Genomic DNA, 27,575 nt, shown 5'->3' on the forward strand with positions numbered 1-27,575 from the left:
AAAAACGTTTAAAAATGCATCTGCAGTAAAAAAAAAACAAAAAACGCTAACACAAACATAAACCGCAGCCTTTCATGTTACGTGTGCATCTACCCTGAGACAATAGTGGTTATTTATTGGACTGAAGGCCCACCAGCTTCCACCTGTTTTCTACTATTACAAAAGGTAATCATGGAGGAGCTGGAAAAAGGGCAGCAGCCAGTCCCTCCCTGTAAGGTCAGAGCTTGACCTGCCCACCTGTTTCCTGTGCTGGTGAGAGATTAACACTTTGTGACCAGCACTGCAGATTCAGCAGTCTCATATTAAGAATCATTTGAGCTGCACTACTGACCACAAACAGCTCACTTCTCAGCAAGACAAAGTTTCTCTGGAGCGACTCAATCTCGGCAGTACAAGACTCTGAACATTAATATTGCACTTTTCTCCTGGCGGACTCAAAGAGTTTTAGGACTGCAACCACTTAGGGTGGCCAGGATCATTAGAGAGTCTTGCCCAATGACTTCTTACTGTTTTATGTACTTGGGCTGGGATTCTAACCCTGGTCAAAGGCTCAAATCCTACATCAAAGGCAACAGCTTTACCAGTACGCTATCCAGCTGATCTAATCGTAAAAGGTAAAATAGCGGACCATGCCATTATTCACACAATATACATATTTGATACAGCTGTAGAGAAATGATTGGGTAAAGTTAATCATGTGATCCAGAGATTCCTCTAGAAACAATGGAGGAGACAGTATAGAGGGCGTTCCCCACCCTACAGCTCCTCCCTCTACAGCTGAAGGATGGTCAATGTCATGCAAATAATTCCTAATTGATGCAGGTTTATTCAAATATTGGGGGCTAGGAGCACACTAGGCAGTGCAGAAATTGTGCGTTTTGGTATTTGCAGGTAGTTGCGCGCTTTGCATTTTTCGTGCGTTTGCGTTTCTTCAATACTTTCAATGAAGTAAAATTCAGTATCGTACGGTGTTAAAAAAAAAAGTGCATGTAAAAATGCAGTAAAATGCACATCCTTTACATCTCACGTTTGTTGTACATTTTGAAAAACGCACCTATATGCATCTTTATGGAGCCCACAGACTTTCTTTCTGAAACGCTAGGGATACTGCCTAGTGTGATCCTACTCTGAAAATGGACCAATTGAATTTCACCTTGACAGGATCTGATTGGTCCATTTTCAAGAAGCATAAAATTTGCATACAGAATTTATATCTGATATTGTAATCCTGCATCAACTCGACATTATTTGCATCCTATTGACCATACTTAATGTGCTGAGTGTAAATTATAATCATAAAACTCTGCTGTAGCTACAGTGATGGCCACAAAGAGTAAAGGTGTGAACACACATCCAATCTTGATTGACCAGTTTTACCACCTCCATATAGTATGAGAACCAACACATTTTCAATACTATGAACAGATTGTGTGGTAAAATTGGGCAATAACGATTGGATGTGTGTATGCAACATTAATCTCTCAGAAGGAGGAGCTGGATTGTAAGAGCTGCTGAGGAATTCCCACTCTCCTACCAGCTATATGCTTTCTAGAAGGACCTCTGGTCACATGACTGACTTTTTAACCACTTGAGGACCGCGGTGTTAAACCCTAGTGGTCAGGCCAATTTTTACTAAATAGGCCACTGCAGCTTTAAGGCCTCTCTGCAGGGCCACACAGCTCAGCACACAAGTGATCCCCCCTCTTCTCCCCACCAACAGAGCTCTCTGTTGGTGGGGTCTCATCCCTGCTGGGATGTTTTTATTTTTATAAAAATTATTTTTAAATACATTTTGCCATTTAATACTATCCCCGCCCTCCTTCCTCCCGACAGCCAATCACTGAGATCGGCTGTCATAGGCTTCAGCCTATGACAGCGTATCACCTGAGCCTGCCAGGGGGGACAGCCGCATCACATGGCTGTCCCCAGTACAGCGCTGCCTTAGATCGCAGCACTGTACAGTCCTAGTCTAACAGTCTCCGAGCTGCGATGGGAGACTGAAGGTGGCGTGGAGCTCTGTCATTTAAGCGGAGATGCACTTGCCATCTCCTGCAATCCCTGCCCGCAGCCATTCACGCCAATCGGCGTGGAGTGATCCTGGGGCTGCCACCACGTTCACGCCAACTGGCATGGAGTGGTCGGCAGGGGGTTAAAGCAGCAAAGGCAAAATTTTTGTAACGAAGATCCCAGCTTTTAACTTAGTTGTAGAGACCAGGGATGCTCAAATCCGAATTCGGGTGAGGCCCAGATAGTTGCTATCCGGATTTCTCCCTGTTAATTATAATCACCTGGGCAGGGGGGGGGGTGTCAATCTTACCTGACGTCTTTTTCATCAGTCCCTCGGCGCCTCCCACGATGCGCTCCACGCGCGTCACATGAGTACAAACACCTCCTTCAACCTGGAAGGAGGAAGTATTTGTAATCACGTGACCGCTGCTTGGAGCGCATCGTGGGAGGCGCCGAGGGACTGACTAAGACGACGTCAGATAGTAAAGATTGACCTCCCCTCCCTCCCAGGTGATTGTAATTAACAGGGTGAAATCCGGATAGCAACTATCCGGGTTTCACCCTAATTCGGATTTGAGCATCCCTGGTAGGGACAGAATTGATTGCTGCATGATTTTTGTAAATGGATTCGCATGAAGATTTGCATGAGTGTGCGGAAGTTCATTTTGACTTTGCTGTTTTGCTTGCCACACCCCTTCCAGCACCTCCCTATTAAATCTGCAAGTGTTTAAAGGGAACCTGAAGCAAGGAAATGTAAAATAAACACATAACGTAGCTGAAAATGAATATTACATACTTACCTCACCGTCAGTTCCTCTCAGTTCACCATTTTCTGCTTACAGTGATCCTTTCCAGTTCTGACAATATTTTGTCAGAACTGAAATATACCAGTTGCTGTCAGTTATATACAGTGATGTGAAAAACTATTTGCCCCCTTCCTGATTTCTTATTCTTTTGCATGTTTGTCACACTTAAAGAGAACCCGAGGTGGGAATTACTAATACTATTGGGGCACAGAGGCTGGTTGTGCACACTAAGACCAGCCTCTGTTGCCCCATCGTATGCCTCCATGTCCCCCCTGCTCGCCGCTATAGACCCCGCAGTGCTGGCGACACGCAGCGCGTCGCCAGCACAATGTTTACCTTAGCGCTGTCTATCAGCGCCGCTCCCACGCCTCCTCCGCATCGCCGCTACCCGCCCGCATCACTTCCCTCCTATCAGCGGGAGGGAAGGGACTCGGGCGGGTGCGCCGATGCGGAGGAGGCGGGGGAGCGGCGCTGATAGACAGCGCTAAGGTAAACATTGTGCTGGCGACACGCTGCGTGTCGCCAGCACTGCGGGGTCTATAGCGGCGAGCAGGGGGGACATGGAGGCATACGATGGGGCAACAGAGGCTGGTCTTAGTGTGCACAACCAGCCTCTGTGCCCCAATAGTATTAGTAATTCCCACCTCGGGTTCTCTTTAAAGAGTAACTGTCAGGCTGCAGAAGCTAATTTAAACCTCTATTCTCCTGTGTTAAACAGTTTAGAAGGAAGCCCAAAAGCCATTAGTGAAGATAAAAATCTCAGTTACCTTTGATGTGTGCTTATCAGTAAGGCTGTTAAAACCCAAAAGGACGCAAGCCGCATACTATACTGCAAAGCATTCTGGGGCCCTCCCCTCGGCTGCTAATGAGACGTTACAGCAGCTTGTAATCAGTCCAGCGCGTCCAGCGCGTAGCACTGATAAATCTCCGGGCAGAGTACACTGCAGGAGTCAGCTATTGTTCCTAGCCACATGGCTCATTAATATTCACTGCACACTGTGTTGTTCAAGTACGAGCTTTTCTGTGATCAGGAAGCAGGCAGGACATGACGACACATTTGACAGAAAAACATGGAGCCTGCCATGAGCTGTCAGGAGCATCTATCTCTGCATATACTATATACAAATTCTGTGAAATCCAAACGTGGACAGTGAAATGCATATGTAATGTAAGTACAGCCAATCTTTAGCTACTGATATATGTGTTTATTTTCTCTGAGACCTTATACCTAACAGCTCCTCTTTAAATGTTTCTGCTCATCAAAAACCGTTAACTATTAGTCAAAGATAACATAATTGAACTCAAAATGCAGTTTTAAATGATGGTTTTTATTATTTAGTGAGAAAAAAAACCTCAAAACCTACATGGCCCTGTGCGAAAAAGAAATTGCCCCCTGAACCTAATGGCTGGTTTGGCCACCCTTAGCAGCAATAACTGCAATCAAGCGTTTGCGATAACTTGCAACGAGTCTTTTACAGCGCTCTGGAGGAATTTTGGCCCACTTATCTTTGCAGAATTGTTGTAATTCAGCTTTATTTGAGGTTTTCTAGCATGAACCGCCTTTTTAAAGATCATGCCACAACATCTCAATAGGATTCAGGTCAGGACTTTGACTAGGCCACTCCAAAGTCTTCATTTTGTTTTTCTTCAGCCATTCAGAGGTGGATTTGCTGGTGTGTTTTGGGTCATTGTTCTGCTGCAGCACCCAAGATCGCTTCAGCTTGAGTTGATGAACAGATGGCCGGACATTCTCCTTCAGGATTTTTTGGTAAACAGTAGAATTCATGGTTCCATCTATCACAGCAAGCCTTCCAGGTCCTGAAGCAGCAAAACAACCCAAGACCATCACACTACCACCACCATATTTTACTGTTGGTATAATGTTCTTTTGCTGAAATGCTGTGTTACTTCTACGCCAGATGTAACGGGACACGCACCTTCCTAAAAGTTCAACTTTTGTCTCGTCGGTCCACAAGGTATTGTCCCAAAAGTCTTGGCAATCATTGAGAGGTTTTCTAGGAAAATTGAGACGTGCCTTAATATTCTTTTTGCTTAAAAGTGGTTTGCGCCTTGGATATCTGCCATGCAGCCCATTTTTGCCCAGTCTCTTTCTTATGGTGGAGTCGTGAACACTAACCTTAATTGAGGCAAGTGAGGCCTGCAGTTCTTTAGATGTTGTCCTGGGGCCTTTTGTGGCCTCTCGGATGAGTTTTCTCTGCGCTCTTGGGGTAATTTTGGTCGGCCGGCCACTCCTGGGAAGGTTCATCACTGTTCCATGTTTTTGCCATTTGTGGATAATGGCTCTCACTGTGGTTCGCTGGAGTCCCAAAGCTTTAGAAATGGCTTTATAACCTTTACCAGACTGATAGATCTCAATTACTTTTGTTCTCATTTGTTCCTGAATTTATTTGGATCTTGGCATGATGTCTAGCTTTTGAGGTGCTTTTGGCCTACTTCTCTGTGTCAGATAGCTCCTATTTAAGGGATTTCTTGATTGAAACAGGTGTGGCAGTAATCAGGCCTGGGGGTGACTACAGAAATTGAACTCCGGTGTGATAAACCTCAGTTATTTTTTTTAACAAGGGGGGCAATCACTTTTTCACACAGGGCCATGTAGATTTGGAGTTTTTTTTCCTCACTAAATAATAAAAACCATCATTTAAAACTGCATTTTGTGTTCAATTAGGTTATCTTTGACTAATAGTTAACGATTTTTGATGAGCAGAAACATTTAAGTGTGACAAACATGCAAAAGAATAAAAAAATCAGGAAGGGGGCAAATAGTTTTTCACACCACTGCATCAGCAGCTGTCAGTTACAACTGAATGTGCAAAGTAACGTCCATGTTTCCCTATGGCTCAAGTGGACGATATTACAGTTTAACAGTGGGCTGCCCAAGAAACGGTTATGGGGTAATGGCCATTTTTAAAACGGAGGACGGAAAAATCCATTTATCACAGTGGACAAATGGGATGCAGGAGAGGAGAAAGATTGAGGAGTAACGACTACACGGGAGCCAAGTATGACCTGTGTATGCTTATTTTGACTTTTTATTTTTAGATCAGGTTCTCTTCAAGGCCTCCTTTCCACGAACTGTTGATAGGCAGCGAAATGCCTCTCAAACTCTCTCAACTGCTCACTTCTGCCTGGTAACTGCTTGTTGCTGCATGATAACTGCTTACTGCTGCCCGGTAACAGCTTGCTGAGCACACAGCTCAACAGTTCGTGGAAAAGAGGCCTAAAAGTCTAAGCTCGAGGTGAGGAGCCTGAATTTTGTTTTTGTTTACTTTTTTAACCTCCTTAGCGGTATGAACGAGCTCAGCTCGTCCATTACCGCCGGAGGGTGCCGCTCAGGCCCTGCTGGGCCGATTTTCTTCAAATAAAAAGCAGCACACGCAGCCGGCACTTTGCCAGCCGCGTGTGCTACCTGATCGCCGCCGCTCTGCGGCGATCCGCCACGAGCAGCGGCGAAAGAGGGTCACCCCAGCCGCCCGAGCCCTGCGCAGCCGGACCAATCAGTTCCGGCCAGCGCTAAGGGCTGGATCGGAGGCGGCTGACGTCAGGACGTTGGCTGACGTCCATGACGTCACTCCGCTCGTCGCCATGGCGATGAGAAAAGCTCATCGCAGCCCTTTTTGTCACTTCTGATCGCCGGAGGTGATCAGAAGTACGCGGCAGGAGCGCCCTCTAGTGGGCTTTCATGCATGAAATAGATTTTTTTTTATAAAAAAAAAACCCTCCCGCAGCCGCCCTGGCAATCTTAATAGAACGCCAGGGTGGTTGAAGAAGATCTCTCTGGAACAGCTGCATCAAACATGAAAATTCACCTTTTTAAACAATGAAAAAAAGGAGAGCTGGGGCTTTAAGTGCTAAAAACGAGCAGTCGGGAAATGCTACATACAAACACTTGGCAAGAATCTCTGTTTTGATTGGTTCTTGAGATATGTTGGAGAATAAACGTTTTCCCCCTCTGTTTTATCACAGAGATCCTAACCAGGGCCCATCTAAAGTCCCCACTTCCTGGTTGCCGTATGATAATGAATATGGACAGTACTTGGAGATCAACAGCGACATCACCTACAAGTCCCTGAAACAGGGTCTAAGGACACCCTATGTGCGCTTCTGGGCCCAGACCTACAGCGACATGCCTAACGCGTATGGAAATGCGTTCATTAACAAATAAAATCTGATGATCTATTTGGAATTCTAGCATGTACATGTTATTTCCTCTGACGAAGCCAGGAAAAGCCTTGCGAAACAGCTGTCAGGCCTTTTCCACCCACTGCTGTCTGCTACTGTCAACCCAGCCACAATAAAGGGCTTTTTGTAGCGGTGCCCGGCTTTCTCTTTCTGCTGCAACTTAAGGGGCAAATACACTGGTAGACTTCAGCCATCGATCAATCCTATCAAATCTATCAATCCATCGGCAGCAGATTTTGATCGATCTGACAGGATGTAAGATCTAGGTCGATCTGCTGCTGGCAGCAGATCCATGGCCCATAGAGTTGCATTGGATCGAATGGTCCAATAATGCATTTAGATTGATTTCCAATAGATTTAATTCTGAAATCTATTGGAAATCTGTTCCTAGTGTGTGGCACACATCAGATAGATTCCTGTCAGATTTGACTTGACAGGCATATGACAAATCTATCTGATGGTCACATCTGCTGCAAATCTATAAGTGTATGGCCACTTTTAGCGGAGGCCACAATTGCCATACTCAGGGTAAAGGATGTATAAATATAAATACAAAATACACAGTATAAAAACTACAAAAAAACACTTAGGTTTATATACACAGCTGAAAATGTACAGTACAGTGGCCACTGTATTAGCACCCAGCCATCCTGCCGGATGTGAATCGCATAGGTGGGCGTGGCCTATGCGCAGCTGATACTGCTGGTAACTATCTGCCACACGTGGGCTTCCGGACTGTCCTGTCGGCCTGATCCTAAGGCAAGTGAAGAGTGAGCCCTATATGGTGGCGATCTACACTGGACATTTGGATCTACCCACTATTTTGATTAAAGTTATTGACCCTTTCAGTGCTGTATACCAGTCGGCTTTTCTTTCTACATATATGCACGTTTGCACTGAACCCCATATCCTTCGGGATGGTCTGTGTGTTTATGTCAAAATAGTGAGTGCAGCCTAATTTGAAATGCACAAAGTTTATTTGCATTGCACACATTTTTGCATTATTTACTTTTTCTTTTTATTGCCTGACTGCAGTGGAGACTCCCTGTGCCAATGTCAGATGCAGGTTAGTTAGGCCATGTGGCAATTGTTTTCTGTCCACATTCTTCACCTTACCCAATCATCCGCTACATGAGGTAGTCAGGGAGGAGCTTTAAGGGGAGGGGGCACCAGCCAATATTTTCATGCCCATATTATCCCTGTGCTACACAAAAGGCAACAGAGGGAGGAGGTGGGTGCAGTCAAGCTGATGACTGTGCAAAAGAAACGCCTACATTTCCGACAGTTAGGCCTGGTGCACACCAGAGGAGTTTTTCTGAGCGTTTTGAGTTTTTAAATCTGCTGCTAATGTTATCCTATGTGTCTGCACACTGGAGCAATGAGGTTTTGTAAAAAAAAACAAAACCATAGCATTACATTGGGAAGAGCTTTTAGAGGTTTCAAAAGCGGTTACCAATGTAATGCTATGGGTTTTTTTTAAAAAAACCTCATTGCTCCAGTGTGCACAGACACATAGGATAACATTAGCAGCAGATTTAAAAACTCAAAACGCTCAGAAAAACTCCTCTGGTGTGCACCAGGCCTTAGAGATGGTCAATTAGATGCAAATAATCTTGAGTTGATGCAGGATTATGCAACTTATGTATGCAAATTTATGCGACTTGAAAATGGACCAAAAACTGAATGTCGCCTTAGCAGGATTCCATTGGTCCATTTACAAGCTGCCTACATTTGCACAAATCTGCACCAGCTTGGATTTGCATCTACCTGACCAACGCTGCTGGTAACAATCATTGGTGCACAGATCTCTGGGTCATGTGACCGACTGTTCTCAAGGGAATTTCTTTGGAACAGCTGCATCAAATATCAAAATTGAAAAAGTAATAGCAAAATCCTCTATTTGCGTTTACTATCCGTGAAGCATCCTGGCAAGCAAACCATAACTTGACTAGAATTCCAGATCTAAGACAATTTACAACAAAAAACACGACAAGAGCAGTTCAGGAGTGTTGGCATTTATTGCAAAGACTAGTTTACATTGCTTGTGTACACTGAGCACTTAGAACAGTCTTCCTTCATCAATCCCAGTTACAAAATACATAACGTACAGTCAGAGACAAGATAACAAGTGTAAACATGTGCGCCTTGCCGGCGCTAATCCACAGACACACACAAAAGTCGCACACAAACACACGCAAACAGGCCAAAAGAAAGGAAAACGAAGGAGATTGCACTTGAAAGAAAAAAAAAACAAAAAAATCAACACAAGAGAGTGAGAGATGAGTTTTATTGATTCCTAAATTAGTGTTTCAGAGACCCATATTTGATCATGTGACCGGCTGTCCAAATTCACCATAGTGACGGAGTGTGTGTATAGAAGCATTACAGAATCACACCACTAGGTGGCGTGAGTAAGAACACCGACATGGCATCCCTACTTAGAAATCGGCTATAAAGAGCCTTTTATTATTTTTAATTTTTTGTCAGTCCTGTAGTTTAAGACGGTAAAAAATAGAGGTCATCCATTCACTTGTTTCCAACCATTTTATATAATAATTACTTTAGGGGGAAGGGAGGAACTACAAAGCCAAGAATGCTGTGGCTAAGGCAGGTCCTAGGGTTAACAACATACTATAACCCATCGCTGCCAGACCGATTGGCACTTGTGAGAAAGGAGACGGCAGGTCAAAGGTTAGTTGCAGATTCTGTGTAAACAGCATATCTTCTCTACCTTCATAACTCAATGCAGAAGAACGTGTCCCTCACCAGACCAGGATCTGTAAGAACTGGTCTAAAGATCAGACTTAGCGTTAAGGCGCAGAATAGCTGAAGCATAGAGCATTGCATTCTGGGAATTGTATCTGACGTCAGGCTAGTACACCTTTAGAGTATACAAGTGAAACTGTTCAGAGTAGCCGGCCAAGGCTTTTTTTTTTTTTGGTGAAATATAGGCTTATCTTAGTTATACATTTTGGAGAAGCTAAATACATAGTGTTTCCAGTTGTAAATACACTGAGAAAAGCACCTGAGGATCGCCTTTGAGGTGGCATCAGGAAGGTAACCAAGTCCTTCACTTCAAAACGGTGGAATTCACTTAATCATAACTGGGCAAATCTGTCTCAAGTCCCAGTGAACCAAAATGATTGGTTCAACCAAGGATCTCATGTGACGGGCAATTAGCACTAACTAGTATTCTCATATGTGGTGCATATTGGCTGAGCTCACAAAATGGCTTCAGAGTGGCTTCATTCAAGGCCAGATCCACTTGGCTTAGAGTGAGTAGTGCATATTGAGTTTAGTTACTAAACCACGGCCACGCCCATCCACACTTCATCCTGTCACAATTCGAAAAATCTGTTTGACACAGTTGTCCAGCACAAGAACACACCCCAGAACACCCAAAAGTTAAGGCCATTGTTTCTTGACAATTAGTATCCTTACATGGAATATAACCAACATTGCAAGGCTCAAGCAGGGTTAAGTAGGCCGCGTTAATCAAGAAACGTTAGGTCATTCACAGCAGTGGAGTACAATACAGAGGTCCGGGCTATCTTATGTTCAGGAAGTACGGTCACGGCCAATTTCCAGCATAAACAGGTTTATAAAACCCAAAAAGATTCTGCAAACAATAAGCCGCTTGTTTAAGACTGCAAAGCCAAACCAAGGAAAAAAAAAAAAAAAAAAAGGGATTTTATCTGCGGTCAACAGTCACCTCATGCACAAGAATCTCCGCCAGTTCAAGAGCTTCACAACTCCGTCATCAGCATACAGAGAGGAACCACAAAACTCCAAGAATGGCTTATAAGGTTCATTAAGGTAATGGAGTCTTATAGTGTCACCTAAAAACACCCCACTTGCTCAGATAGGTTAGCATATTCTACAAAGAGGCAGAAACCCGATCAATCTGGTAAGTGGATCATCTCAACCCATACAGCATCCCTCATGTGGAAATGTGGCAAGCCATGAAGAAACTGGACCATGGGTGCCATTTTGAATATGAGGAGCAAAAAAATAAAAATGGCAGCACACATAGGGATGTCATTGTTCATTCACGTTTCCCTTACATACTATACCCAATTGTGCAGTATAGACCAAAAATAGCACTTAAGTCAGTCACAGGGAATGTATGCATAAGGAACCAGTCTGACAGGAAAACACAGGACTAGAGGGCTCACCTCTCAGCAAACACAAAGCACTGGCATTGTACAGCAATGAAAAAAGCAGATTTCTGTCAATGAAAGCCATGTCTCTTCTGTAAACAATATATATATATATTTTTCTTCTTTTCCTGGCGGCCATTTTGAGTCATAGGCTTGTTGACAATTTACAACACTGCCGAATTCGGTCAACCAGCATCAGCCTCGACATGCCTTAGAGCCCATCAAATCTCTCCACAAAAAAACAAAACAAAACAAAAAAAAAACAGAGGGCAACAAAATATATATCATAATAAAAAAAAACCACAGGTAACAAAACAAAATCTTAACCCTTCAATGCCCTGACTGCTTGAAATGTTTTTGTTACGTCATGCCTCAATGGCACTGAATAGGTTAAAGTGTCGTTAAGAAGTCAAAAGTTAACGAGTGAGGATGGGGGAGTAAAGGGGTGGTTTATGTTCGTTTACAGAATATATACAGTAATGAAAAGGCAATGAAAGCATCAAAACAAATACACAGCTGATAACAGCGTTATAAACGTAATATAGGTCTAGCATCTATTTACAACCAATAAATATTTAGAAAGAAAAAAAAAAAAAAATCATCTACAAAAAAATGCCTTTCCACAGGTCTGACCAACTTCACAGCCACTGCCGGAAAATAATTTGTTAAAAATACCATTTTGGCCCCAAATTACATTTAAGTTTTTTTTTTTTTTTTTTTGCCCTGACAGAAAAACAAACATGTTGGTAAGTATATACACAGGTGAAAATGGCTGTACAGTGTCAATGTAAGTTAACCCTTTAACAGGCAGCCAAAGTGACCAAACCAAATTGTCCCGTCAGAGAAATATGACAGCTACCAATGTCAAACACTTTTTGTAGAAACACAGTTTTATCTCACTAATGCGGATCTTCTGGTGAAAATTTCTGATTCGCTTGTCTGGAAACGGCATTCGGATCATGTGACATGATCTTCAAGCATGCCTAGATGCTTCATCTCTGTTTGACCAAGATAGTCTGACTTACTAAGGCATCTCTATGAATCTCAGAGGATCCTCAGTGCAGACACCATTGGAGATCCAGCAAACCTAGACTCTGTTAAGACTTTTGCTACCCACAGTGATGGTGGGCAATTTTAAACATGGAGTTGAGGTTTGCTGGATAAACAATGGCAACATTTCCCGAAAGCAGTAGTCAAGTCCCACCGATGGTGCCGATTTTTGCAATTTACTTTATTTTTGAAATTGTGGCATAATTCATGTGCCTCAGCATAAACCTGCACGGGTAGGAAGACTTGAGGACATTTTTGGGACTCCAACTTATTGTCTCCCCAAGGAGATCCTTCGTGAAGCACTGGGGATACCATCATATCCCCACTGAGGGTACTCAAAGATAACTTGAGAAGAATCAGTACAGCAGGACCAAAGCATTATCACCAGGGGACCAGCATTCAAGCAGACATCTTGCATTTTCAGATGACAGTCAACAAGGACTCCTTCCAGATTTCTCTAAAGACGGATAAACAGATCAATTTGGTGGACTTTAGGGGAAAAAAAAAAAAAAAAAAAAGGCCTGTGAACCCTTTATTGGTGTTGGATCTTTGGTGTGATCCGAGATGCTGGACTACTCGGAGGGGAGGAGACGGGCATCAGAACTGGTTTGTAGAGTCCTTTTCTTAGCTCTGTTCAGCCATTTTGTTCAAGAAACCCTGCAGTGGTGAAGAGGTCCCAGTCAGTCTGAGGCACCTCCAGCTGTTCATGGGTTAAAAAAAACTTTTTTTTAAAGTATGCTTTACAAAGTGCTTTTTTTTTGTAGAAAACTCACTAAATAATGGTATCCACAGGGAGATGGCATTAGTATTTACAAGAAAGTCCCTTTAAGGGGAAAGATGGCTAGAGGAAAGGCCCATAAGGCCTCCCAGAGCCTAACAAATCTGCACTGATTCACATTACAGATCATAAAGTCCAACTTGGCCCCTGTTCGGCCAACTCCATTTTGTCTTGAGTTAATACTGGATCCCTGGGCATGGCACAGGCTCAATAATGTTTTATTTCACAGTCTCCTTGCAGAAAGGCCTCAACCTCCTTTCTCTTGAAGGCACCTAAGGCATGGAGGCGGAGCTTGGGTCCTTGATGGCATTTAGGGATAACGGCGGAGGCAAGGGGAAGCTGCAACTGACATCCTCCTCTCATTTGCCACCTTTTTGAATGTCTCCAGTTCAAATGAGAAGACAAGAGTTCCACTCGATGTTATGGATTTGCATCAACTTCACAGTTGTAGAGAATCAGAAATCAGAGGCCAGTGAATTTGGAAGAGAGAAAGGGGTCACCTCAGACCTTCCAACTATGGTGCACAGAAGAGCTTCCTTTGGAACCCCCATCCCCCTAGTGTCCTGGTTGGGTTACAGGTAAATAAGTGGAGATGTCAGAAAATGCCTTTGGCAATCTTGAGTCCTTTCTGCTTCATGCGGGGCAACGTGGAGCTAGATCCATGCTTGATCTTCACTCCTTTGGAGAAGCCACGCTTTTTCAGAACAAAGTCATAATTGGCTCCTGAGTTCATTGCGTAGAAGACGTTGGCATTATCTGGGATCTTCAGTTCTGAGGAGGAAAAAATAAATAAACAGGTTAGGGCCAAGATAGCCATGTTTACATTCTCCAGCATGTTCTATGCTGGGCCTTAAGAATTAACTGAATGCCAGTAATCAGAACTCCAACATGCCAAAAGCCATCAATCGAAATGATAAAGTGTTAAAAATAATAGTACATCCCGTAGTCTGGGTGTGTATCAAAATGCAATTGTAAAGTACCCACAATGCTTGCATATCAGGATTCTGAACCCAAGAGATTTTCTCAGTAACAAGGCAACTAATTGGGACATTATCTAAATGGGGTTTACAGGAGTTTCCTTTGAGTGCTCTTAAAGGATACCCCAACTGAAATGTGACATAATGAGATAGACATGTGTATGTACAGTGCCTAGCACACAGATAGTTATGCTGTGTTCCTTTTTTTCTTTCTCTGCCTGAAAGAGTTAAATATCAGGTATGTAAGTGGCTGACTCAGTCCTGACTCAGCCACTTACATACCTGATATTTAAAAATATAGAAAAAAAAGGAACACAGCATAGTTATCTGTGTGCTAGGCACTGTACATACACATGTCTATCTCATTATGTCACATTTCAGTTGGGGTATCCTTTAAGGTAGTCATACATCTAGCGATGATGGGCAGATTCGACCAAGAGACAAATCCCCTCTCTAAATCGAATCTGATCAGAGAGATCGGTCGGCTGCCCAAGGCAGATTCCTGATCAATTTCAGCGTGAAATCTCTCGGGAATCAGCCGAGCCTGCCACTGTAAAGGTGTATGTAATGTGTATGTAATGGGTGCATTTATACATTCCCTGTCCCGTGTCATGGCGCCCGTCCGTTTTTTTTTCGGAATCCTCCATTCCTCCATAGCTGCACACACGCTGCCAGCATGGCGTGTGATGTCACACGTCGGCCTACCATGTGTCGGCAGAGTTTATGGTGCTAACAATAATAAGAGTGGGGATGCGGAAGACGGGCGGACTCTGCGACACAGGACAGGTAATGTATAAATGTACGCATTACATACACATTAAGGCAACAGCGCCAGGGGTTTTGCCGAGCTTGTCCAGATATTTCGCCATTACTACCGCGCACCCGACTAACCACGATGGCCCGACATCGTGCAGCATGTCCAACCAATATCTGCAACCAATTTTGGCCCGCAATTGGTCAAGCATGCAATTGGCGGCACAGATTTCATCCAATTCCGATTATAATAAATGAACTGGATCGGCCGACAAGTCGCCTGATGTATGGCCACCTGAAGTCTCATAGCCCAAATAGACACTGGTAGGCGAATTAGCTCACCCCATAACTGGCTTTAAAATACCATATCTCTGAATAAGGGTTAATTAAAACAAAAAAAGCTCATGGTGGGCTAGACTACCATTTTAAGTATCTTTGCAGTGCTTATGGTCATTGGGGCCTCCCCCATTTCCTGGCGGTGCAGGAGCTCCCTCTAGCGACGACGCACTAACTGCGCAGGCACAGAGAAAGGAAGCAGCCAATCACAAAACTTGTGCCTGTGCACTTCAGAATAACTCCACTCCTCTCGTAACCTCCGGGAGGTGCAGGAGCTACAGGAACAGAGGGTGGGGAACTGGGGGGAGGAGGGGGTGTTTGGGGGAAGAGACCCAGACTACATAGAGCTCTATGCAGGAGATCCATTAGAGTGCATTTTAGAAAAGATCACGAGCTAAAGGGCTATGGTGGGCCAATATTTGGTCACGTCACTGTATTAAGCAATTTTTTTTTATTTATTGTGCCACCCGCAGTTAGGGATTGCCAGAAATCTATCCTTACATTCAAGTCTCCATTAACTTGGGAATGGGAAACCATGCTAACGAATAGCCGCACTAGACAATGGTCCATAAGCTGGTAGTTGTGTTGGTTAAAGGACAACTGTAGTGAGAAGAATACAGAAGGATGCCATATTTATTTCCTTTTAAACCATGGGGCAGCACGGTGGCGTAGTGGTTAGCTCTCTCGCCTTGCAGCACTGGGTCCCTGGTTCGAATCCCAGCCAGGGCTCTATCTGCAAAGAGTTTGTATGGTATGTTCTCTCCATGTCTGCGTGGGTTTCCTCCGGGCACTCCGGTTTCCTCCCACATTCCAAAAAACATACAGATAAGTTAATTGGCTCCCTCTAAAATTGGCCCTAGACTACAGTACTTACACTACATAATATAGACCAGCGTTTCCCAACAGCTGTGCCGCGGCACACTAGTGTGCCGCGGCATGTTGCCCGGTGTGCCGTGCGTTCCTACTGTATGTAGAACGCAGGAGGGGGAAAGCAGCGCTAGAAGGAGGGGCAGTGGAGGCAGCGGTGTGGAGGGGGGAAATATCCCCCCCCCTCCCTCACCTGGGACCCCTCCTTCTGCCTCTCTCCCCCTCCATTTATGGGTGGCAAGTGCGGGGTCGGCGGCGGGGAGGCACGCGGAGAATTACTCACCACTTCCGCGTTCCAAGCGCCGGCAGCGTCATGTCGTCAGATCTCCGCCTTCAATGCCGCCCACTGTGCTTCCGCTAATCAGGAAGCACAGTGGGCGGCATTGAAGGTGGAGATCTGACGACATGACGCTGCTGGCGCTTGGAACGCAGAAGTGGTAAGTCTGCGCATGTCTCCCCGCCGCCGAGCCGCCCCGCACTTGCCACCGATAAATGGAGGGGGAGAGAGGCAGAAGGAGGGGTCCCAGGTGAGGGAGGGGGGGGGATATTTCCCCCCTCCCCACCGCTGCCTCCACTGCCCCTTCTTCTAGCGCTGCTTCCCCCCCTCCTGGGCATCTATACTGGGGGCAACTAAACTAGCTACACTGGGGGCAACTAAACTAGCTACACTGGGGGCAACTAAACTAGCTATACTGGGGGCAACTAAACTAGCTATACTGGGGGCAATTAAACTAGCTATACTGGGGGCAATTAAACTAGCTACACTGGGGGCAACTAAACTAGCTACACTGGGGGCAACTAAACTAGCTACACTGGGGGCAACTATACTAGCTATACTGGGGCACTACCTACCTATACTGGGCACTATGCTAGCTATGCTGGGCACTATACTAGCTATACTGGGCACCATACTAGCTATCTGGGCACTATACTAGCTATCTGGGCACTATAGTAGCTATACCGGGCACTACCTACCTATACTGGGGCACTACCTATCCATACTGGGACTATACTAGCTATACTGGGGTAACTATACTAACCATACTGGGGCAACTAAACTCCCTATACTGGGGCAACTATGCTAGCTATGCAGCCGCACCCCAGCCCCCCCCCCCCATAGCCTGCTACACACGGCACTGTCCACTAGGTCGCGCAAACACCCGCGCGCCCCCCGCCGTTCCCCGGAGAAAAATATGGTCAGAAAGTGTTCCCCGGGCCGGAAAAGGTTGGGAACCACTGATATAGACATATGGCAAGGGATTAGATTGTGAGCTCCTTTGAGGGACAGTTAGCGACAAGATAGATAGAGATATATATATATATAGATATAGATATAGATATAGATATATATAGATATATAGATATATATATAGATATATATATAGATATATATATAGATATATAGATATAGATATATAGATATAGATATATAGATATAGATATATAGATATATAGATATAGATATATAGATATATAGATATATAGATATAGATATATAGATATATAGATATAGATATATAGATATAGATATATAGATATAGATAGATAGATAGAGATAGATAGATAGATAGAGATAGAGAGAGAGAGAGAGAGAGAGAGAGAGAGAGAGAGAGAGAGAGAGAGAGAGAGAGAGATAGAGATAGAGATAGAGATAGAGATAGAGATAGAGATAGAGATAGAGATAGAGATAGAGATAGAGATAGAGATAGAGATAGAGATAGAGAGAGAGAGAGAGAGAGAGAGAGAGAGATATATATATATATATATATATATATATATATATATATATATATGTATATATATGTATATATATATATATAGTGGAGGAAATAATTATTTGACCCCTCACTGATTTTGTAAGTTTGTCCAATGACAAAGAAATGAAAAGTCTCAGAACAGCATCATTTCAATGGTAGGTTTATTTTAACAGTGGCAGATAGCACATCAAAAGGAAAATCGAAAAAATAACCTTAAATAAAAGATAGCAACTGATTTGCATTTCATTGAGTGAAATAAGTTTTTGAACCCCTACCAACCTTTAAGAGTTCTGGCTCCCGCAGAGTGGTTAGACACTTCTACTCAATTAGTCACCCTCATTAAGGACACCTGTCTTAACTAGTCACCTGTATAAAAGACACCTGTCCACAGAATCAATCAATCAAGCAGACTCCAAACTCTCCAACATGGGAAAGACCAAAGAGCTGTCCAAGGATGTCAGAGACAAAATTGTAGACCTGCACAAGGCTGTAATGGGCTACAAAACCATTAGCAAGAAGCTGGGAGAGAAGGTGACAACTGTTGGTGCGATTGTTCGAAAATGGAAGGAGCACAAAATGACCATCAATCGACCTTGCTCTGGGGCTCCACGCAAGATCTCACCTCGTGGGGTGTCAATGGTTCTGAGAAAGGTGAAAAAGCATCCTAGAACTACATGGGAGGAGTTAGTGAATGACCTCAAATTAGCAGGGACCACAGTCACCAAGAAAACCATTGGAAACACATTATACCGCAATGGATTAAAATCCTGCAGTGCTCGCAAGGTCCCCCTGCTCAAGAAGGCACATGTGCAGGCCCGTCTGAAGTTTGCCAATGAACACCTGAATGATTCTGTGAGTGACTGGGAGAAGGTGCTGTGGTCTGATGAGACCAAAATAGAGCTCTTTGGCATTAACTCAACTCGCTGTGTTTGGAGGAAGAAAAATGCTGCCTATGACCCCCAAAACACCGTCCCCACCGTCAAGCATGGGGGTGGAAACATTTTGCTTTGGGGGTGTTTTTCTGCTAAGGGCACAGGACAACTTAATCGCATTAACGGGAAAATGGACGGAGCCATGTATCGTGAAATCCTGAACGACAACCTCCTTTCCCTCTGCCAGGAAACTGAAAATGGGTCGTGGATGGGTGTTCCAGCACGACAATGAACCAAAACATACAGCAAAGGCAACAAAGGAGTGGCTCAAGAAGAAGCACATTAAGGTCATGGAGTGGCCTAGTCAGTCTCCGGACCTTAATCCAATAGAAAACCTATGGAGGGAGCTCAAGCTCAGAGTTGCACAGAGACAGCCTCGAAACATTAGGGATTTAGAGATGATCTGCAAAGAGGAGTGGACCAACATTCCTCCTAAAATGTGTGCAAACTTGGTCATCACTTACAAGAAACGTTTGACCTCTGTGCTTGCAAACAAGGGTTTTTCCACTAAGTATTAAGTCTTTTATTGTTAGAGGGTTCAAAAACTTATTTCACTCAATGAAATGCAAATCAGTTGCTATCTTTTATTTAAGGTTATTTTTTCGATATTTCTTTTGATGTGCTATCTGCCACTGTTAAAATAAACCTACCATTGAAATGATACTGTTCTGAGACTTTTCATTTCTTTGTCATTGGACAAACTTTCAAAATCAGTGAGGGGTCAAATAATTATTTCCTCCACTGTATATATATATATATATATATATATATATATATATATATATATATATATATATATATATATATATATATATATATACATAAACACACACATACATACATACATACATACATACATACATACATACATACATACATACATATATATATATATATATATATATATATATATATATATATATATATAAACATACATACATATATACACACACGCTGTACAGCGCTGCGTAATATGTCGGCGCTATATAAATACTAAATAATAATAATAAATACCAGTTGCCTGGCAGCCTTGCTGATTTATTTGTCTGCAGCAGTGTCTGAATCACACCAGAAACAAGCATGCAGCTTATGTCAGATCTGACAATGTCAGAAACACCCGATCTGCTGTATGCTGGTTTAGGGTCTATGGCTAAAAGTATTAGAGGCAGAGGATCAGCATGACTGCCAGGCAACTGGTATTGTTTAAAAGGAAATAAAAATGGCAGCCTCCATATCCCCCTCACTTCAGTTGTCTTTTAAACTGCCACTTAAAGGCCCACTATCTCAAAAAAAAAAAGTAGGCAGTTAAAATCTGACAGAACTGACTGGTTTTGGGCCAGTCCCATCTCCTCGTGGGAGATTCTCAGGGTTGTCTTTGTTTTCAACAGCATTTCCTGAACAGCAGTTACAAAATCTAACTGACAAAATAGTATGCAAGTGAGAAGGGAGGCTGGCTGGCATCTTACTATTTTGACACTTAAACTGCTGCTCAGGAAATGCTGTTGAAATGATGAAAAAGAAAACCCTGAGAATCCCCCATGAGGAGATGGACTAGACGTAAACTTGTCTGTTCTGGCAAATTTTGACTGCCTACTTTTTTAGCGATAGTGGTCCTTTAAATGACTGGCAGATAGCTGCATTCATTTGTTTTCCCAGCTTCCACTTCCAGAGTCGGTGTTGATTTTACATGACAGAGACTGCTCTTCTCATCCATACTCATATTTGTAAGTTGCAAGTATACTGAGACTGCTAGAATTTTTTTTTATTATTTTTTGGTGCAAAATATTGAGCAGGCAATACTGATACGAGACCATCAGCATAACGGTCAGGAGGTCAGAACTGTCAGCCTCCACATTCCTTATATGACAAGTTTACTTCATAGAGTGAAACCAGTGAGGTGACCCGGATTCTGGAAAGCAGACAGACCGGTCTCTGCACAATGTGTTTGGTCGTAAATCACATGTGGAATGTACACAGTGGGCAAATCCCAGAGATGAGCGATTAGACTCAGTGCACACCAAAAACCGCTAGCAGATCCGCAAAAAGCTAGCGGTTTTTGAAGCGTTTTTTCTTATGAAGCGTTTTGCGCTTTTGTGTAGCAGATTACAGATATTATTACAGTAAAGCTGTTGCTGAACAGCTAATGTAACAAAAACGCCTGGAAAACCGCTCTGATCTGGCGTTTTATCAAGCGTTTTGAATTTTTTCTATACTTAACATTGGAGGCAGAAACGCCTCAGAAATCCCAAAAAAATGCTGCAGCCCGGGAGTTTGCGTTTCAGCTAAAACCAACCAGCTCTGGTGTGCACCAGCCCATTGAAATACATTACCCAAGCGTTTCCTCAGCCGCAAGTGTTCCTAAAAACGCGACCGAACCGCTCTGGTGTGCACTAGGCCTTTGAGTGGACCAGAACTCTTGCACAGGACAAAAGGAAAGAGAAATACCCCCTGTATGTATTTAGAGAGTTGAGCCTGTCTAACTCCCCCTTTATCTGTGACTTAACACATGTAATTTGATCCCTCAGCTGTGTCATCTGGCTGCCACAGCAGAGAGCCAATTGGTAAACAGAGGATGGTAATGTCTGCTTCCATAAAAGCAGGAAGTAGATACCCTGCAGATTTATTGCTGGATTTGTATCAGCCGTAACAAAAATGTTTTTATATAAAGGTTATTATGCTGTTGTGCATGTTTTAGAGCAGAGAGGAAGTTCTGAGTTCCGGTCCGCATTAAAGCAGCGCTGTGGAAAATTCCTCTACCTCTCTCCTCGGAGATGATCTGGACCAGCTCGTAGTCTTCCGCCCGCTCGCCATCCAGGTTATGCTTGGCCATTGCTTTGCGGATCACCACTGGCGTTTTGTCCTGACTCGTTACCTGCAGAGGGGACAAGGCACTCAGTTAAACACAAATGGAAGGCAATGACATGCAGCTGGGCGCTTTGTAAACATTCGGAAAGCAGCGGATAAATCAGCAATAGGCCAATCGCAGGTTTATTTCACACTTGCAAAAAAACAATGCAGCTTTCAGCCACTAGTCTTAGCTCTGGAGGACGAGCACTGCACCATAAGGTGCCCATCAACAGTACAATTCCACGGCCGATTGTTTCAGCTCATCACGGTAATCTATTAGAAATGAACGGTTGTGCCCACCAATGGCTGAATTCCTACCAAATCGATCAGATTAATGGAAGTAATCCTGTTTTGGCTCAATAGCATCAATATGATCAGATCGGTTGTGGGAATTCAGTTGTTAAAGGGAACCAGAGACGAAGCACCCTCATGCATTTTACCATATAGATCAGTGGGAACATTAGAGAAAACACCTACCCTGCTCTCTGTTTCATTCTTCACTGCTCAGCCTGCTTCTAATCAGCACTGATAAAATCCCCGACTGAGCATTCAGTTTGGCTTTGCTATAATGACTTAGCTATGATGATTCCTGAGCAGAGCCACAAGGGGGCAGGCTTGGGCTTGAAAAGACCCCAGAGAACACAGACTCAGCTATAAAAATTCCTGTGCAAAGCCAGACTGAATGCTCAGTCGGGGATTTTATCATGGCTGCTAAGAAACAAGCTGAACAGTTAAAAATAAAAACAGAGCAGGGCAGGTGTTTTCTCTAATGTCCCCATTGATATATATGGTAAAATATATGAGGGTGCTTCGTCTCTGGATCACTTTAATGGGCATGACCAACCATTTCCGATTGATTGCCAAGGCGATCAGAAACCACTGATTGGCCATGGAATTGTACCATTAATGGGTACCTATGAGCAGGTCAAGCTGTACTGTCCTATAAAAAAGTAAAGATCTGTGCACAAACTTAATCACAGTCGTAAAACTAGCAACCCCCCATGGTTTGTGAAGGATGAATGACATTTGCGCACATTTTAATTAAATTATAGCACAATGACGATCTACTGATTGGATTGTTAAACTGCAGACCTGGAAAAGGGCAACTGGCCACACGTGTGTGGTTTGAATGGGGCGATCGTTAGTAGACAGTATCGTTGATAAATTGTCAGAACCGATTTTTTTACTGCCGATGGTAACTTTTTTTTATAATCCATTCTCGGCTGAACCATTGTTCATCTGTTTCAGGCAATGGAGGTCAAAAGTGTCTACGGAGCTTTAGTAGGAGAGGAAGCACGAGGTTCCCGCAGTGCCAGAGGACAAACCACTCCACCCAAAAAAAAAGAAAAAAAATCTTACTACAGCCAGTTGCCACCAAACCAACGACTAAAAATATCATGCTGGCCATTAAAAGAACAATGTCTACATGTACCATCAGTTTCAGAGAAAGGATATCCATTAATAGTCCACCACTTTAGGGGAGTAAAACAAACTCTGGCAATTTGGTCCACTTTTCAGGACTGCAAGAGTAAATCTCACTAAAGGTTGTTCTTTGACAGCTTAAAAAAAGGAGACAACAGGCCTGCCTGATCTTCTAATATTCTTGAGGCTGAACATTTTTGGAGAACCTACATAACCCAACAAAACGGTCCTGGAATTATTGAAAACCATGCAACCCTCCTCACTTGGATCATCTTGGCTAACAGATAGTGGATCAGCAATTGTATGAATGTAGACTTGTTTTGAGAACTTTTTGCAATAAACCCAGGACACCAGCTATCCAGGATCACTTAGGAATTCTACAGTTCTCCAGCATGGGGAAGGAGGAGGCAAGTGCCATATGTATGGCAAACCACCTTTTAACACACAACGCCAAGGTAATCACTGGATTGCATGGAGTGCAGAGGAGTGCATGATTCTGCCCTCGCCAATCAGCTTTTTTGTTGTTGTCACACAGCAGGTCAGAAGATGCAAGAAACCAGAAGGTTGGTTGCTACAAGCTATACCCCCTCTATTCTGCAGATGCATACTATAGTGGTGGAGGACCCTGCTGCTGGGAAACTCACCAGAATACTCTTGTACATGTTGCCGTTGTCCACATCTAGGCTGACCCGGATGATGCAGCAGTCGTCTATTTGCTGGTTGTAGAGTGGCAGAGACAGGGACGAGTAACTGGAGATGCCGGAGACAGAACGCTTGTGCGTTCGCGAGGCAGACACTGGAGTAGAAGAGACTGAGGAGGAAGAAGCACTGCTGGAACCAGAACCAATACCGGACGTGTCTAGAGATGACAGCGACGTAGATTCCCAGAACTGGAGGGAACAGAAGAACGTCAGATACATTAAAGATCCACTCTACTGTAGCATGGTTACTATCAAGCGTACAGTCACGCCAAGTTCTTATATCCTGAGGAATCTACTGAGGAGGCTCAGCAAACCTCTTTGTAAAAATTTGAAATTGACATTATGTCCAATAAAACAATTTGAAACAAAAAATAAAAACAAGCAAAAAAATAACAGGAGAAAGTAGTTAGACGATTGGGGCAGACTTAGTACGGCAGTGAAATCTCAGATATAAGAAACCAGGCAGCAACTTATTCCCAGCACTGCTCACCAAAAACTGAAAGTTACGTTCTAAGAGGTGCTACCTTTTTAATAATTCTGGGCTATTCAGCTGGGTTCCTCAGAGCCTCAAATTTTATTGTGAAAAAACAGTGTCTCTCCATACTGCTTGTGAAACAGTATCAACTCTCAGTATTACTCAATTACCTCTATATACTCTAAGGCAGGCTTTCTCAACCAGGGTTCCCTGGAACCCCAGGGTTCCTTGAGGACTCTGCAGGGGTTCCTTGGCCTTTTCCCCCATCATGGGGGAAAGTATAATAGAGCACACTATAATAGGTGGTACTGTAACTAGAAGCACTAAATTGGGGGGTCAGGAGACAGTATAATGAGTGGCAGTGTAATAGCATACCTCCCAACATTTTAAAGCTGGGAATCGGGACAATTAATTTTTTCAATTAATAATATCCCCTAATATTTTTAATACATATTTCCCCCATATATGATGGGGAGGAGGGTGTCCGTGGGTGGGTGGAGAGGAGGGTGAGGATGGCCATGAGTGCGGAGGAGGGTGCCAATGCAAGAACAAAATGATCGAGGCGCCAGCCACGGGTAAGTGGGATGCGGGACGCGTGCATCCCATTACTACCTCCCTCCCTCCCTTGGAATCTGCCCCCCCCCCCGTGTCTCCCCCCTGTTTGCAGAGTGCGCAGCTAAGCGGAGCGGGCTGTGAGCTTACTGATATCCATGGACGCATACCACCATCTGGCTTCCTGCTTCCTGTGACGTCACAGGAAGCAGATTGAAGCCGGACATCGGTATGCGTCCATGGATACCGGTAAGCTGACAGCCCGCTCCGCTTAGCTGCGCACTCTGCAAACAGGGGGGAGACACAGGGGGGGGGGGGGGGGCAGATTCCGAGGGAGGGAGGTAGTAATGGGATGCACGCGTCCCGCATCCCACTTACCCGCGGCTGGCGCCTTGATCATTTTTTTTTCCACCCTCACTGCCCACTGCTGCCCGGGACTTGGGGGGCTCATACCGTGATAGCGGGAGAGACCCCCAAAATCGTGACAGTCCCGACGAAAACGGGACGGTTGGGCCCTATGTAATAGGAGATAGTGAAATTAGCAGCCTAACCTACTTAAAGACCATGCCTCCTGAAAAATAAATGTAGGGGTTCCTCAGGACCAAAAAATTGTTTGCAGGGGTTCCTTGAGATCCAAAAGTTATTTACAGGGTTCCTCCAAGGTAAAAAGGTTGAGAAAGGCTGCTCTAAGGTCTCGTTCACACTACACACATTGCCATGCGCAATTCAGCAACACATATGAAGTGCAATCTGCAAGATCAGAAGTGCATAGACTGCACTGTCTGATGTTCAGACTACATGCGCTGCGCAGCAGTGCGATGCGCTATAGCACTGCTGCACACTTTTTTTGGGCAAAGCCCAACACTGGCCCATTCAATGCAGCGCAACCCACAGCAGCACAGATGGTGTGCGATTGGGCATGCTGCATTCCGATCGCATTGGCCAGCGGCATTTACAAGTGTGAACGAGACCCAAGTAGGAACCATTCTCACATGAGGCGGTTGTGTCATGTGACCGTCCTAACTGCAGCAGCTTCTCTTCACTTATAATCTGGTGTATATCACACAACCGGCTCCTGTGGAAACTCCTCCCTACAAATATGGGTGCAGGCAGTCTCCCGATTCTAATGGCTGCAAAGACTTCAGATTCATAAGAGTCCGTGGAAAGCAAAAGGGGCCACAATGCTGTGATGGGTGCGTTCTGTTAGTTTGTTTTTTTTAAAATGATAATTCTATTAACAAGGCCCGAGGAACCCAGCTGAAGTGCTCAGAGTGTTACCTAAAATGAGATTCACAGTCCAAACATAAATTAACCAGTGAGAGTTCACAAAACACCTACACAAAGAAATGACACACTGTGTGGGGGGGGGGGGGGGGGGGGGGGAAGTATAAATTTGGATGTTTGAAAGGAATCTCTGGATTAAGGGAAGAAATTATTCTACCCACACATGACATCCTGTTCAGCAGCCTCAAGGATGCTGGGAGTCCCTTGGCTCAAAATATCTTTAGCTGGAAACTTAAGATAAAAGCACAACGCCAGCCAAAATCTTTACAATAGGTCTGGGCGGCAGGAAACGGGAACTGAACTCTTTAGAAACATGAATCCAACTACATCGTTCTTTATATAGTGTTAGTTATGTAGGAAAGGGCTACAATTATCAAGGTTTTACGGCCATCTGTATCCTCTCCTATCTCTAGGATATCAAGTGTATCGGTATCAACTCTTGTAAATGCAATTTAAATGTAAACCTGTCACAAAATATTGATGGAGGCCGCCAGGGCTGAAGGCCTAATGCAAGGGTGTCAAAAATAGTCTGAAGCCAAGTACACATGAGGTAAAAGCCTTCCAGAAAAAAAAAAAAAAAAAAAATGGATCACAGACCAATATTACCACCTTCCATGTAGTACGAGAGCGTACCTACACAGTCTATTCTCAAGCCGAATACACCCATCAGATAAAAACCTTTGCATACTGAGGAATTCATCTATCACATAGGTTTGTCAGGGAGGTTTGAAAGACTGATCTTTCTAAAGTCTGGTACACACCAGGCAATTTCCCATCAGATAGATGGGTCAAATAGATCATTTCCGACAGGTCCGATCTGATTTCCGACCACTTTTCTGATCGATTTGAATAGAAGTGATCAGAAAATCGATTGGATCTGTCGGAAATTATCTATCGACTCAACTATCTGATGGGAAATTAAGCCTGGTATACGCCATACAAAGATGCTGTACACAATAAAAGATCAGTCCCTGCAAAATGCTTTCATTGTCTATGGTATCTGGAGATCTCATACACAACTTGTTTTATGGACATTCATCTGCAGATCAGATCCACCAGGATAGATCTGTAGATCCATCCTGGTGGAGAGGGGGAAGGCTTAGGTCCACGTTGGCTTTGCTGGGGGGAGGGGCCGGGGGGTTGTTCTTTCTCTTGCTGGTTACAATAACTGACATTGAAAGCTGTTGAGGGCTACACAAGATGGCTGTAGCAGATTTTTCATTATAGCAGGCTTAATTTGTAGTGTAGCTTTACTGTTCCTTTATATTTGGCAGACAACACAAATGTTTACACTGAACAGGAAACTAAACCCTGAAAATGAAATTAAACTGGCCACGAAAGAGGAGGAATAAGTAAAAATCGTGTTTTTCAGGTTTGGATTTATAACACTTTAAAAAAAAAACGACATATCCTTTAAATAAATAATGGCTGCCATTGTGAATGCTCTCCTGATGTCAGACCCTGGCTGTAATGTCAATCCTACTGTCTGAGAATTTTATCAGGAACAAGTATGCAGAGCAGGGGTCAATCAGACTATCCGACCTGCATCCTCGCTCCAGGTGAATTGCTTAAAGTGTTAAAGAGACACTGAAGTCTCATAAAAATCCTCTTTTTACTTCAAAAATCTGTTTCTCATCCCTGCCCTAACTAAAACGCTACATCCCCGCCGCT

General features: G+C 43.9%; 2 protein-coding genes across 8 annotated transcripts in view; one reads left to right on the top strand and one right to left on the bottom strand.

Moving 5' to 3' along the window:
• Positions 1 to 6,996, top strand: part of LOC137527487 (bile salt-activated lipase-like) — a 44,278-nt gene extending 37,282 nt beyond the window's left edge. The window contains exon 11 of the mRNA XM_068248003.1: positions 6,798 to 6,996. Coding sequence (XP_068104104.1) covers positions 6,798 to 6,996 — 199 coding nt within the window. The remainder of the gene's footprint in view (positions 1 to 6,797) is intronic.
• A 2,016-nt stretch (positions 6,997 to 9,012) lies between these two features.
• RALGDS (ral guanine nucleotide dissociation stimulator) overlaps positions 9,013 to 27,575 on the bottom strand; it is a 250,641-nt gene continuing 232,078 nt past the window's right edge. For all 7 annotated transcript variants that reach the window (XM_068248834.1, XM_068248833.1, XM_068248836.1 and 4 more), the window contains exons 16-18: positions 23,537 to 23,782; positions 21,381 to 21,495; positions 9,013 to 13,772 (exon numbers count right to left, since the gene is read on the bottom strand). In XM_068248834.1, coding sequence (XP_068104935.1) covers positions 13,597 to 13,772; positions 21,381 to 21,495; positions 23,537 to 23,782 — 537 coding nt within the window. In that variant the 3' untranslated portion in view covers positions 9,013 to 13,596. The remainder of the gene's footprint in view (positions 13,773 to 21,380; positions 21,496 to 23,536; positions 23,783 to 27,575) is intronic.

This window comes from Hyperolius riggenbachi, chromosome 8 (assembly GCF_040937935.1).
Source record: "Hyperolius riggenbachi isolate aHypRig1 chromosome 8, aHypRig1.pri, whole genome shotgun sequence".
Lineage (NCBI taxonomy): Eukaryota > Metazoa > Chordata > Amphibia > Anura > Hyperoliidae > Hyperolius > Hyperolius riggenbachi.